Genomic DNA, 12,784 nt, shown 5'->3' on the forward strand with positions numbered 1-12,784 from the left:
GTCACTTTTATATGAACATAATTTTTCACCCCACAGATACTATATTTGGAATAATAATGACATTAATGAAAATAAAACAATCCTCTACCAAAATTTGTTTGAAGAAGAAACTTGTCTGTCAGCTGTTGAATTCAAACGGTCAGTTGCTGTCATACTATGAATTTCTGTCACATTTCCAATTCCCCGTTCTGCTGAAAGAATATGCTATTGTTTTTGATGGATTCCTAAAGGGGGTACTCCAGCTTCTGTCCTCTTCATTCACAAAAACAACCTGTTCAGCACCATGGTCCAATATTTAAAAAAATTCCCATGGTTGCTTCCCAAAAATACTTACTAAAGAACAAGATAAAACAAATGCATTTTAAATTCATCCATAATTGTTACCCAGTAAAAACATTTTTAATTAAGATGTATAATTGGGATTGGACCCCATGTGCACCTTTTGCAAAACTATTGAAGAGACTTTATTACGTTTATTTTGGGATTTTCTGCTGTTTTTAAGGATAAAAGGTATAAGAATATATTTTTAAATAAGCATATTCTGTTTGTTATGGAAAAAAGTTACCATAAAGAACCTGACGTTGTTTGTTTTCAATGTGTTTATAATTTATGGCAAGTATTATATTAACTCCTCTTAATCTTTGCAACACAAACCCAATTTGATAGTCTTTCCATCCTATATCAACACCTTCACAAACAGCATAAACAGCTCCAACCCAAAGGAAATGAAAACCATGTCTGCCTTTGAAAAGTTGCAACCCTGGAACCACAGTTTACTTCTTGTTTTGTTGACAATTTCACAAATTTTGACATGACCGTGTTTTTTTTTTTGTTTTTTTGTTATGTTGTTTCTTTATGCAGACGTTCTATTGTCGTGTAATATTCTTGTTTTAAATAAAGCTTGCTTGAAAAAAAAAAGTTTCTAGCTTAAAGTTTAATGAACAAATAAAAGTAACATTAATGTGTAGTTCTAATGTAGTAATAATATACGTTACTTTATCTAAACATTTTATTTATTATTTAAAATAATTCGGGTTTTGATCGCATGACGCTTTTTGATGTGGTCGTTACTGCTTCCGGGTTAGAGGTCCCCTTTCCTGGCATGCTTGTTGGATTTTTGAAACCAGTATAACATAATTTAGCCAAAGAGGAAATAAAATGAGCTCGCAGAGAGGAAATGTATCTCGATCTCGAGCCCCCAAGCATCAAAACGCCACTGCCTTCAAAAACGACAAATACGGAGCGACTGCACAAGTAAAGGTGCGTGAGTGTTACAGTAGCCTTAAAATATATCTATCTATCTATCTATCTATCTATCTATCTATCTATCTATCTATCTATCTATCTATCTATCTATCTATCTATCTATCTATCTATCTATCTATCTATCTATCTATCTATCTATCTATCTATCTATCTATCTATCACAGTGCACAAATGTGGTTCAGGTCATGGCTTCAGAAGGTTCATGTCAGCCAGCTGTATCTCTTCTGAAACTTGCTGTGATGTGTGTTTGGGATTATGCTTTTGTTGGAACACAAGTATCTGTGCCAGTATCAATCATCTAATAGGAAAAAGGAAAAAAAAAATGGTTCAAATAATAAGAAACCACAGAGCCCCAGGCCTATCATTAACTGGAAGCTACTGTCTCTCTCTCCAAAGGAAAGCCAGGCATTGAGAGATGTCCACACAGAGACAGCTAAAGAGAAAAGGTTTCTTTTCAGAGAAGGCAAATGTAGAGCTATTTGGCTAAAATGATGATTAATGTTTGGTTTTTAGACCTAAAAACACTGGACATATTGCCAAGCATGGTGGTGGTAGCATCATGCTCAGGGTCTGAGTGCATTGCAATATTTAATATTTAAATATTCACCCCGAATTGTGCTGGAACCTTGTTCATGGCGACATAAAAATATGATAAAATACATATTTTTAGACTAGTTGTACTATATCTCATTCTAACATCCCCACCTTGTCTCTGCTTTTATGTTTTAACTACAGAAGGCAAATTCGAAGATCCACAATGGACTCTGTCAACACTGTAAGGGTGTTCTTGAGTGGAAAGTCAAGTACAACAAATACAAGCCACTAACACAGCCCAAAAAGTGGTGAGTATACAGCATAGTACAGGTCCTTCTCAAAATATTAGCATATTGTGATAAAGTTCATTATTTTCCATAATGTCATGATGAAAATTTAACATTCATATATTTTAGATTCATTGCACACTAACTGAAATATTTCAGGTGTTTTATTGTCTTAATACGGATGATTTTGGCATACAGCTCATGAAAACCCAAAATTCCTATCTCACAAAATTAGCATATCATTAAAAGGGTCTCTAAACGAGCTATGAACCTAATCATCTGAATCAACGAGTTAACTCTAAACACCTGCAAAAGATTCCTGAGGCCTTTAAAACTCCCAGCCTGGTTCATCACTCAAAACCCCAATCATGGCCGACCTGACTGCTGTCCAGAAGGCCACTATTGACACCCTCAAGCAAGAGGGTAAGACACAGAAATAAATTTCTGAATGAATAGGCTGTTCCCAGAGTGCTGTATCAAGGCACCTCAGTGGGAAGTCTGTGGAAAGGAAAAAGTGTGGCAGAAAACGCTGCACAACGAGAAGAGGTGACCGGACCCTGAGGAAGATTGTGGAGAAGGGCCGATTCCAGACCTTGGGGGACCTGCGGAAGCAGTGGACTGAGTCTGGAGTAGAAACATCCAGAGCCACCGTGCACAGGCGTGTGCAGGAAATGGGCTACAGGTGCCGCATTCCCCAGGTCAAACCACTTTTGAACCAGAAACAGCGGCAGAAGCGCCTGACCTGGGCTACAGAGAAGCAGCACTGGACTGTTGCTCAGTGGTCCAAAGTACTTTTTTCGGATGAAAGCAAATTCTGCATGTCATTCGGAAATCAAGGTGCCAGAGTCTGGAGGAAGACTGGGGAGAAGGAAATGCCAGAAGTCCAGTGTCAAGTACCCACAGTCAGTGATGGTCTGGGGTGCCGTGTCAGCTGCTGGTGTTGGTCCACTGTGTTTTATCAAGGGCAGGGTCAATGCAGCTAGCTATCAGGAGATTTTGGAGCACTTCATGCTTCCATCTGCTGAAAAGCTTTATGGAGATGAAGATTTAATTTTTCAGCACGACCTGGCACCTGCTCACAGTGCCAAAACCACTGGTAAATGGTTTACTGACCATGGTATCACTGTGCTCAATTGGCCTGCCAACTCTCCTGACCTGAACCCCATAGAGAATCTGTGGGATATTGTGAAGAGAACGTTGAGAGACTCAAGACCCAACACTCTGGATGAGCTAAAGGCCGCTATCGAAGCATCCTGGGCCTCCATAAGACCTCAGCAGTGCCACAGGCTGATTGCCTCCATGCCACGCCGCATTGAAGCAGTCATTTCTGCCAAAGGATTCCCGACCAAGTATTGAGTGCATAACTGTACATGATTATTTGAAGGTTGACGTTTTTTGTATTAAAAACACTTTTCTTTTATTGGTCGGATGAAATATGCTAATTTTGTGAGATAGGAATTTTGGGTTTTCATGAGCTGTATGCCACAATCATCCGTATTAAGACAATAAAAGACCTGAAATATTTCAGTTAGTGTGCAATGAATCTAAAATATATGAATGTTAAATTTTCATCACGACATTATGGAAAATAATGAACTTTATCACAATATGCTAATATTTTGAGAAGGACCTGTAGATACACTTATTTCTCCTGTTTCTTACCAGAAATATTTTTTAGGCTCTCCATTGACTCAAAATCTGTTAAAGCCAGATTCAATTGATTAATTTGTCTGCCAGTTATTATCCTATTAATACAGTTATGGTAAAGATTAGGTACCCCATCTTTCACTAGTAATATTTTATTGTGTATTCGAAGAAAAAGGCAAGTTTTCTGGTCTTGGAAAAAAGATTGTGACTGTGGAAACTTTTTCTGTTTCATTGGGATTGATAATACAGATTCGTCACTGAATCCTAATTTCATCCAATCATTCAAAGTCCATGTCTTCTTCTTGATAACATGATGGGACGGTGTGTTTTTGTCCCCTTACATATTTCTTCTGCTTTTGCTTCTTTGTCATACCTAAATGTTTCAGATAAACCAAGAAATGTTGATATGTTGCAAAAATGACGCCAGTAAATACAAAAAGAACAAGCCAACAAGGCTGTATGTAAAAATATAATGAACTCCATAGTTAAACAGGTAAACCAGTGAAGTAGGCTAAATTATTTCATAAAGCGACAACTCATGCTTTGATCCAAAGAAATAGATGATAAACAGTCATTGACGCCTATATATATGGAAATAGTCACAATGCCATTTTTACAGTCTTTGGAATTCCAGTGAACCATAATAAGAGACATTATCCACAAATGAAGAAATATGACACAGTGGTGAACCCTCTTAAGAGTGGCCGCCGACCAGAATCACTCTAAAAATGTATTGATTACTCATCCATGTCACAACAGAACCCAGAACAACCATGGGATCCTTAGAATTACAAGGCCAACACCACTGGTGTCCAAAAACCACACCAAGGCCTGTCTCACATTTCACCCCAAAAAACCCTCTTGATGATCCCTGAGAGTTTTGGGAAAACATCCTGTGGACTGATAAGATAACACTTATTGGAAGGTGTATGCATGTTATTTTACTTATTTCTAGTAATTCCACATTGTTTACAGTTGAAGTTTGGCCTGTGACAAAAACAGCAACACGTGGCTTTCTACGAAGTGACATAATTTACTGAGCAGAAGCTGAGCTGGTTACTTTGGACTTGGTATGTAAATCCACAGAATACATAGTGGGTGTACTTGCAAACACAACTATGTACTGTAACTGTCTGTAGTTGTGTGTGCAGACAGCACTTGAAGGCAGATATTTGCCTTGGGAGTTCCACAGCCTATAAGTAAAGAAATTCAGGGACTCCACAGTCAAAGTTAATTCAGCATTTGCACATCTCATCCTATTGTATTGGCAGAAAAGAGTTTTTTCTTTACTTTTTATCTTTACAGTTGATAAAAGGTTGTATGGGTTTTTCTTCTACAGCATCAAGTGCTCTCAAAAGACAGTTAGAGATGCATATCACATCGTCTGTAAGCCCTGTTCGCTTCAACTTGAAATCTGCTGCAAGTGTGGGAAGAAAGAAGACATCGTTATTCCGTGAGTTGTCTTGTGTTTTGTTCTGACCCAAATTCTCTGTGTAAGACAAGGAAAACCAGCCTGTTCTTTATCATGCTATTGGGTCAGGAAATTCCTCCTTCTTTTTAACTCGAGAAGTCTGCCATTCAGTGGACAATGAGACACATTACACTGGTTATAAGAAAATGATCAGGAGTGGCTCAGTTTTATATATATATATTCATTTCATAACCTACAACCATGTTTTTTATTCTAAAATTTAGTATTTGTTTATTCTTAGGTATATTTAACATTTTGTTTAAGAAAATGATAAAAGTTTCAAGATAGACAAAACAGAAATTAACTTATTTGTCTGCCCCTGTGTAGAGTGAACTCACACTTGGACAAGAAAGAACAAGAAGAGGAAGAGAGAGAGAAAAGACACAGGCGAGGGAAAAAAGAGGTGGAGGATTTTGACTCTGATGACGATTATGATGATGATGACTTTGCTGGCATTGAGAACGAAGAAGATGACTTTAACAGAGACTCAAAACCATGAAATCCACATAACAAATCCAACATGCTCCCAGAACTGTCTTTACTAAATGTTGAAGATTAATGTTTTATTCCTTACAAATGTTCTGACTGAGTTCTGTACAGAATGAGGTTTTTGACATGGTCACAAAAAACTGAGTAACATAAAGAAAGATGCTGGTTATTTGCAGGAAGAATGCTGAGCTCTACATCAGGACAGTTGAAAAGATAATTCATGTTTTGCATTTATGGTTAGTTGAACATTTATTGCCCTGAATAACACCCTAAAGGAAGAGACTTTTATGGTTAGTTGAAGGGTGTCGACTCAACATTTAAATCATTTTATATTTTAACATTGTATAAAAGGTAACATGTAAACAGTCTCAGTGTTTCCTGGATTCTTTTGTTAACATTGTTCTTTTTTTTCCTTAAATTGTAAAGTACAAATCAAATAACAAAATACGGTGCATTGAAAGAGATACTTTGTGGTTTGATAAAAATAATTTTCCCAACTTTCTAGCCATAGGGATTTTTTTACCAATCAGTTTTCTATGACAATCTAACACTAAAACAGCATTTGTTCAGTATTTCTTCCTTTACTTTCTCATACAGTACCTTGCAAAATTATTCACACAAAATTAAACTTGTTAATGGGGATTTTAAAATACAGTACAGATCAAACGTTTGGACACACCTTCTCATTCAAAGAGTTTTCTTTATTTTCATGACTATTAATATTGTAGCTTCACACTGAAGGCATCAAAACTATGAATTAACACATGTGGAATTATATACTGAACAAAAAAGTGTGAAACAACTGAAAATATGTCTTATATTCTAGGTTCTTCAAAGTAGCCACCTTTTGCTTTGATTACTGCTCCACTCTTGGCATTCTGTTGATGAGCTTCAAGAGGTCGTCACCTGAAATGGTTTTCCAAAAGTCTTGAAGGAGTTCCCAGAGATGCTTAGCACTTGTTGGCCCTTTTGCCTTCACTCTGCGGTCCAGCTCACTCCAAACCATCTCGATTGGGTTCAGGTCCGGTGACTGTGGAGTCCAGGTCATCTGGCGCAGCACCCCATCACTCTCCTTCTTGGTCAAATAGCCCTTACACAGCCTGGAGGTGTGTTTGGGGTCATTGTCATGTTTAAAAATAAATGATGGTCCAACTAAACGCAAACCGGATGGAATAGCATGCCACTGCAAGATGCTGTGGTAGCCATGCTGGTTCAGTATGCCTTCAATTTTGAATAAATCCCCAACAGTGTCACCAGCAAAGCACCCCCACAACATCACACCTCCTCCTCCATGCTTCATGGTGGGAACCAGGCATGTAGAGTCCATCCGTTCACCTCTTCTGCGCCGCACAAAGACACAGTGGTTGGAACCAAAGATCTCAAACTTGGACTCATCAGACCAAAGCACAGATTTCCACTGGTCTAATGTCCATTCCTTGTGTTCTTTAGCCCAAACAAGTCTCTTCTGCTTGTTGCCTGTCCTCAGCAGTGGTTTCCTAGCAGCTATTTTACCATGAAGGCTTGATTCACACAATCTCCTCTTAACAGTTGTTCTAGAGATGTGTCTGCTGCTAGAACTCTGTGTGGCATTGACCTGTTCTCTAATCTGAGCTGCTGTTAACCTGCGATTTCTGAGGCTGGTGACTCGGATTAATTTATCATCTGCAGCAGAGGTGACTCTTAGTCTTTCTTTCCTGGGGCGGTCTTCATGTGAGCCACTTTCTTTGTAGCGCTTGATGGTTTTTGCGACTGCACTTGGGGACACTTTCAAAGTTTCCCCAATTGTTCGGACTGACTGACCTTCATTTCTTAGAGTAATGATGGCCACTCGTTTTTCTTTACTTAGCTGCTTTTTTCTTGCCATAATACAAATTCTAACAGTCTATTCAGTAGGACTATCAGCTGTGTACTGTATCCACCTCTTGCACAACACAACAGATGGTCCCAACCCCATTTATAAGGATTGAAATCCCACTTATTAAACCTGACAGGGCACACCTGTGAAGTAAAAACCATTTCAGATGACTACCTCTTGAAGCTCATCAACAGAATACCAAGAGTGTGTGGAGCAGTAATCAAAGCAAAAGGTGGCTACTTTGAAGAACCTAGAATATAAGACATATTTTCAGTTGTTTCACACTTTTTTGTTCAGTATATAATTCCACACCTAATTAATAAAAATAGTCCCCCTGCGTGTAATTTACAGAGCACTGACAACTGCAAATCTACTGAGACATGGCTGTCCACCTAAACTCTGCAGAGATCCCCCTCAGATTGGATAATCTATTGACATCACCAATAACACTTCTGACATTTAAGGAAGAGGGGCAGGGCGAAAGCCATTAAGATCCATACAAATTCTCATTCACAGTTTGCAACAAGTTATGTAGGCAAGACAGCAAATGTGAAAGAAGGTTCTCTGATCAGATGGTTATGAAAAATGCTATTTGTAATAGAAAACTAACAGCACGGAACCCTGAAAATACCATCCTCTTGGTTAAACATGCTCACACTGCACTGACTAATGAGCATTTTGGCCATATAATTTCAAGCATATTCTTTATGACATCAAGCTGCATAAACTTGAGTACTGAATGGGTTGAAGCATATCACGTGATATGTTTTTGTGTAATGAGGGAGAGTTGGTTCCTAAGGAGATCAACACCCTATAACAAAGTGTGCTCAATGATTAGGCAGTTTCTATTACTCTGGCAAAACAGGTCAAAAAAGAAATTTCACTGACTCTGAAAAGTCCAAATTTGTAATAAGTCTTTTAAATGCATGGAGGAAATTGCCAAGATATTAGGATGTGGTCACAGAACCATAAAACATTTTGTCGCAAATAGTCAGCAGGGTCGCAAGAAATGTGTTGAGAAACAAGGCTTCACTCCCGAACATTTGAGAAGAGTCAAACGCAATGCTGCCAAGAACTTATTTTTCTCCAGTGCCGCCGTACTCAAAAACTGCAACCTCTCTGGAAAGCCCAGAAGTACTAGGTGTTTAGTGCTCAGAGACATGGCCAGAGCAAGGAAGACTGAAAGCTGACTGCCAGTAAAACGTCAAGACTCCTGCAAAAAATGTCTGAACACAGATTTTTTCAAAGGAAGAATGAGATGACAGTGACTCTTGATGGATCTGTTTGATGGATCCATGGCTGGGTCAGAACAAAGGTTGGAGGTGGGGAACTGGAATGGGCTGGTAATATTAAAGATGAACTAGTTGGACCTTTCCAGGTTGATGATGGACTGAAAACTATTCTTCCAAATCTACTACCAAATACAGGTCCTTCTCAAAAAATTAGCATATTGTGATAAAGTTCATTATTTTCTATAATGTCATGATGAAAATTTAACATTCATATATTTTAGATTCATTGCACACTAACTGAAATATTTCAGGTCTTTTATTGTCTTAATACGGATGATTTTGGCATACAGCTCATGAAAACCCAAAATTCCTATCTCACAAAATTAGCATATCATTAAAAGGGTCTCTAAACGAGCTATGAACCTAATCATCTGAATCAACGAGTTAACTCTAAACACCTGCAAAAGATTCCTGAGGCCTTTAAAACTCCCAGCCTGGTTCATCACTCAAAACCCCAATCATGGGTAAGACTGCCGACCTGACTGCTGTCCAGAAGGCCACTATTGACACCCTCAAGCAAGAGGGTAAGACACAGAAAGACATTTCTGAACGAATAGGCTGTTCCCAGAGTGCTGTATCAAGGCACCTCAGTGGGAAGTCTGTGGGAAGGAAAAAGTGTGGCAGAAAACGCTGCACAACGAGAAGAGGTGACCGGACCCTGAGGAAGATTGTGGAGAAGGGCCGATTCCAGACCTTGGGGGACCTGCGGAAGCAGTGGACTGAGTCTGGAGTAGAAACATCCAGAGCCACCGTGCACAGGCGTGTGCAGGAAATGGGCTACAGGTGCCGCATTCCCCAGACCTGGGCTACAGAGAAGCAGCACTGGACTGTTGCTCAGTGGTCCAAAGTACATTTTTCGGATGAAAGCAAATTCTGCATGTCATTCGGAAATCAATGTGCCAGAGTCTGGAGGAAGACTGGGGAGAAGGAAATGCCAAAATGCCAGAAGTCCAGTGTCAAGTACCCACAGTCAGTGATGGTCTGGGGTGCCGTGTCAGCTGCTGGTGTTGGTCCACTGTGTTTTATCAAGGGCAGGGTCAATGCAGCTAGCTATCAGGAGATTTTGGAGCACTTCATGCTTCCATCTGCTGAAAAGCTTTATGGAGATGAAGATTTCGTTTTTCAGCACGACCTGGCACCTGCTCACAGTGGCAAAACCACTGGTAAATGGTTTACTGACCATGGTATCACTGTGCTCAATTGGCCTGCCAACTCTCCTGACCTGAACCCCATAGAGAATCTGTGGGATATTGTGAAGAGAACGTTGAGAGACTCAAGACCCAACACTCTGGATGAGCTAAAGGCCGCTATCAAAGCATCCTGGGCCTCCATAAGACCTCAGCAGTGCCACAGGCTGATTGCCTCCATGCCACGCAGTCATTTCTGCAAAAGGATTCCCGACCAAGTATTGAGTGCATAACTGTACATGATTATTTGAAGGTTGACGTTGTTTGTATTAAAAACACTCTTCTTTTATTGGTCGGATGAAATATGCTAATTTTGTGAGATAGGAATTTTGGGTTTTCATGAGCTGTATGCCAAAATCATCCGTATTAAGACAATAAAAGACCTGAAATATTTCAGTTAGTGTGCAATGAATCTAAAATATATGAATGTTAAATTTTCATCATTACATTATAGAAAATAATGAACTTTATCACAATATGCTAATTTTTTGAGAAGGACCTGTATTAGGAGACGTGTTTTTTTCAAGCTGTAAGACAGGAAAAAGACAGTGTAAGACAGTGCTCCATTACATGCATGGAAGAGCTCCACTCTTCTGTTGAATGGCAGATTTACAGTGAAGGAAAACAGTCCACCTCTCTGGACAAAGTCTGGGAGTCTTTAGTTGCTACACAAAATATTGGTCGTCTGCAGATCAGGAAACTTAGGAAAGCATGAGAGTAGTATTATAACAGGGAGTGGCTATATTTGTCACTAATTTATATGTATATTTATGTGTTTATTTGTCATTTCTGAGTTATTTTTTTTTACTCTCCCTTAGATTAAAGTAAACAAGTAAGAAGGGAAACAGTTTATTTTTCATTCAGTTGCACAATGATTCTGCACATTAATGGTTGCCCAATAAATGCATTCATAAAAATATTACACCAGAAAAGTCGATACCCCACTTTGACTTAGCTACATATTCAGGTAATGGGGTTCATTAACAGTTTGGATTGAGTGGAAAGATTATAGTTGTAATAAATAATTAATAAACAATAAAAATAAACAATAATAAAATAAATCCTCAGAATTGTATATTTTCAGCAATTCCTGGTTTGAGAATTGGGAAAGGGCTCAATTTCCAGCAGAATACCAAAAACCTACACACAGTCTGAGCCACAATGGAACTCTTAAATCAAGGGATATTCATGTGTTAGAATGTCAAAGCCTGGACCTAATTTCAGTTGAGAATCTGTAACTAACGTAATGTTTACAGATGCTCTACATGCAATTTGACTGAGCCTGAGCTATTTTGCAAAGAAGAATGGGTAAACATGGACACAATCTGTTGGAGACCTCATAAGACTTGTAAGTATAATTGCAGCAAAAATGTTTCACTCTGGAGGCCTGATTACAAATGTAAATAGTTTTTTTCAAGGTTACTCTATCGACACCCAGATTTGTTTTGCAGGGGTTCAAAACATTCACACATTCATACAAACATCCTAACACCGAGAACCATTCAAATAAATATAATAGTTCTCCACGTTCCATAAATCAAATCAAAGCAGAACACAGAAGCGGACAGCAAGACCTATGAAATAAGATAAATAAGGAATAAATAAAATCTTTATAAAACCAATGGGTAAAAACCATAAAACCAAATTAATCTAGGCTCAATAAAATCTATTATATCCAATGAAATGAAATGAGTGGCAGTATCATTTTAGCTTGTTCAGTAACAGTATTTGAAACAAGCTGTTTTTAAAACGTCTGGTCATACGTTTAAGGACTAACAAATCTTCTTCCAGAGGCAAGAAGCTGAAAATCCCTGCTATCATTTAAAACATTAGTTTTAAATGATGAAAACATTTAAAAAGCAGGGTCGTAGTTTAATACTCCTCTCTGCAGCTTCTGTACTGCTACCCACCCATTACCCTATTAAGACAGTGTCTCGCCCACGGCCAAAATTTAATAGGTTAAAAAATAATCTAAAAGGAGGAAATCAGGAAAATCTCATAAAAATAAACACAACTCAGACCGAAAAGAAAAATAAAACAATAAAATGTGGCTTACTGAACATAAGATCTCTCTCTTCAAAGACATTGCTAGTTAGTGACCTGATTTGTGACAGTCAGATTGATTTATCTTGCCTCACTGAAACCTGGCTGCAGCAAGAAGATTATGTTACTATAAATGAGTCAACTCCTACTAATTATTTAAATTTTCACATTCCTCATAATACTGGGTGAGGAGGAGGAGAAGCAACCATCTTTCAGTCCGATTTATTGATTAGTCCCAGACCAATCAATAGCTACAACTCTTGACTATTTAATCCTTAGTTTTCCTCATCCAAATTGCAAAGCACTAAGACCACTTCTGTTTGTTGTTTTGTATCATCCTCCAGGCCCTTACTCTCAATTTTTAGATCAGTTTTCAGACGTTTTATCTGATTTAGTGTTAAATACAGATAAAGTTCTTATAGTGGGGGATTTTAACATTCATGTTGATGCTGAAAGTGATAGCCTAAATATAGCGTTTAATGCTATCTTAGACTCAATTGGCTTTGATCAAAACATTAACAAACCTACCCACCTTTGTCTTCATTCTCTGGAACTTGTGCTGACATATGGCATTGAGTGTAAAGACATAACAATATTCTCTCATAACCCCGTCTTCTCTGACCATTTCTTAATAACCTTTGAGTTTAATTTAACTGAGTACTCCACACCTGAAAGAAAATTTCATTATAGTAGATCATTATCAGGTGATGCTG

At 38.4% G+C, this 12,784-nt stretch overlaps 1 protein-coding gene across 1 annotated transcript; it reads left to right on the top strand.

Moving 5' to 3' along the window:
* Positions 1 to 1,064: 1,064 nt before the first annotated feature.
* On the top strand, positions 1,065 to 6,062 carry c12h9orf85 (chromosome 12 C9orf85 homolog). Its single transcript, XM_047382029.1, has 4 exons — positions 1,065 to 1,260; positions 2,002 to 2,108; positions 5,074 to 5,187; positions 5,533 to 6,062. The coding sequence occupies exons 1-4, from the start codon at positions 1,159 to 1,161 to the stop codon at positions 5,702 to 5,704; spliced, it is 495 nt and encodes a 164-aa protein (XP_047237985.1). The 5' UTR covers positions 1,065 to 1,158; the 3' UTR covers positions 5,705 to 6,062.
* The last annotated feature ends 6,722 nt before the right edge of the window (positions 6,063 to 12,784 follow it).

The sequence above is a fragment of the Girardinichthys multiradiatus genome, chromosome 12 (genome assembly GCF_021462225.1).
Source record: "Girardinichthys multiradiatus isolate DD_20200921_A chromosome 12, DD_fGirMul_XY1, whole genome shotgun sequence".
NCBI lineage: Eukaryota > Metazoa > Chordata > Actinopteri > Cyprinodontiformes > Goodeidae > Girardinichthys > Girardinichthys multiradiatus.

What these genes read in the sequence shown, in the direction of transcription:
- c12h9orf85 (XM_047382029.1), top strand. Translation starts at nt 1,159, where the DNA reads ATGAGCTCGCAGAGAGGAAATGTATCTCGATCTCGAGCCCCCAAGCAT. An exon ending in GAGCGACTGCACAAGTAAAG is followed by an intron (nt 1,261 to 2,001) that starts GTGCGTGAGTGT and finishes TTTTAACTACAG; the next exon opens with AAGGCAAATTCGAAGATCCA. An exon ending in AAAGAAGACATCGTTATTCC is followed by an intron (nt 5,188 to 5,532) that starts GTGAGTTGTCTT and finishes GCCCCTGTGTAG; the next exon opens with AGTGAACTCACACTTGGACA.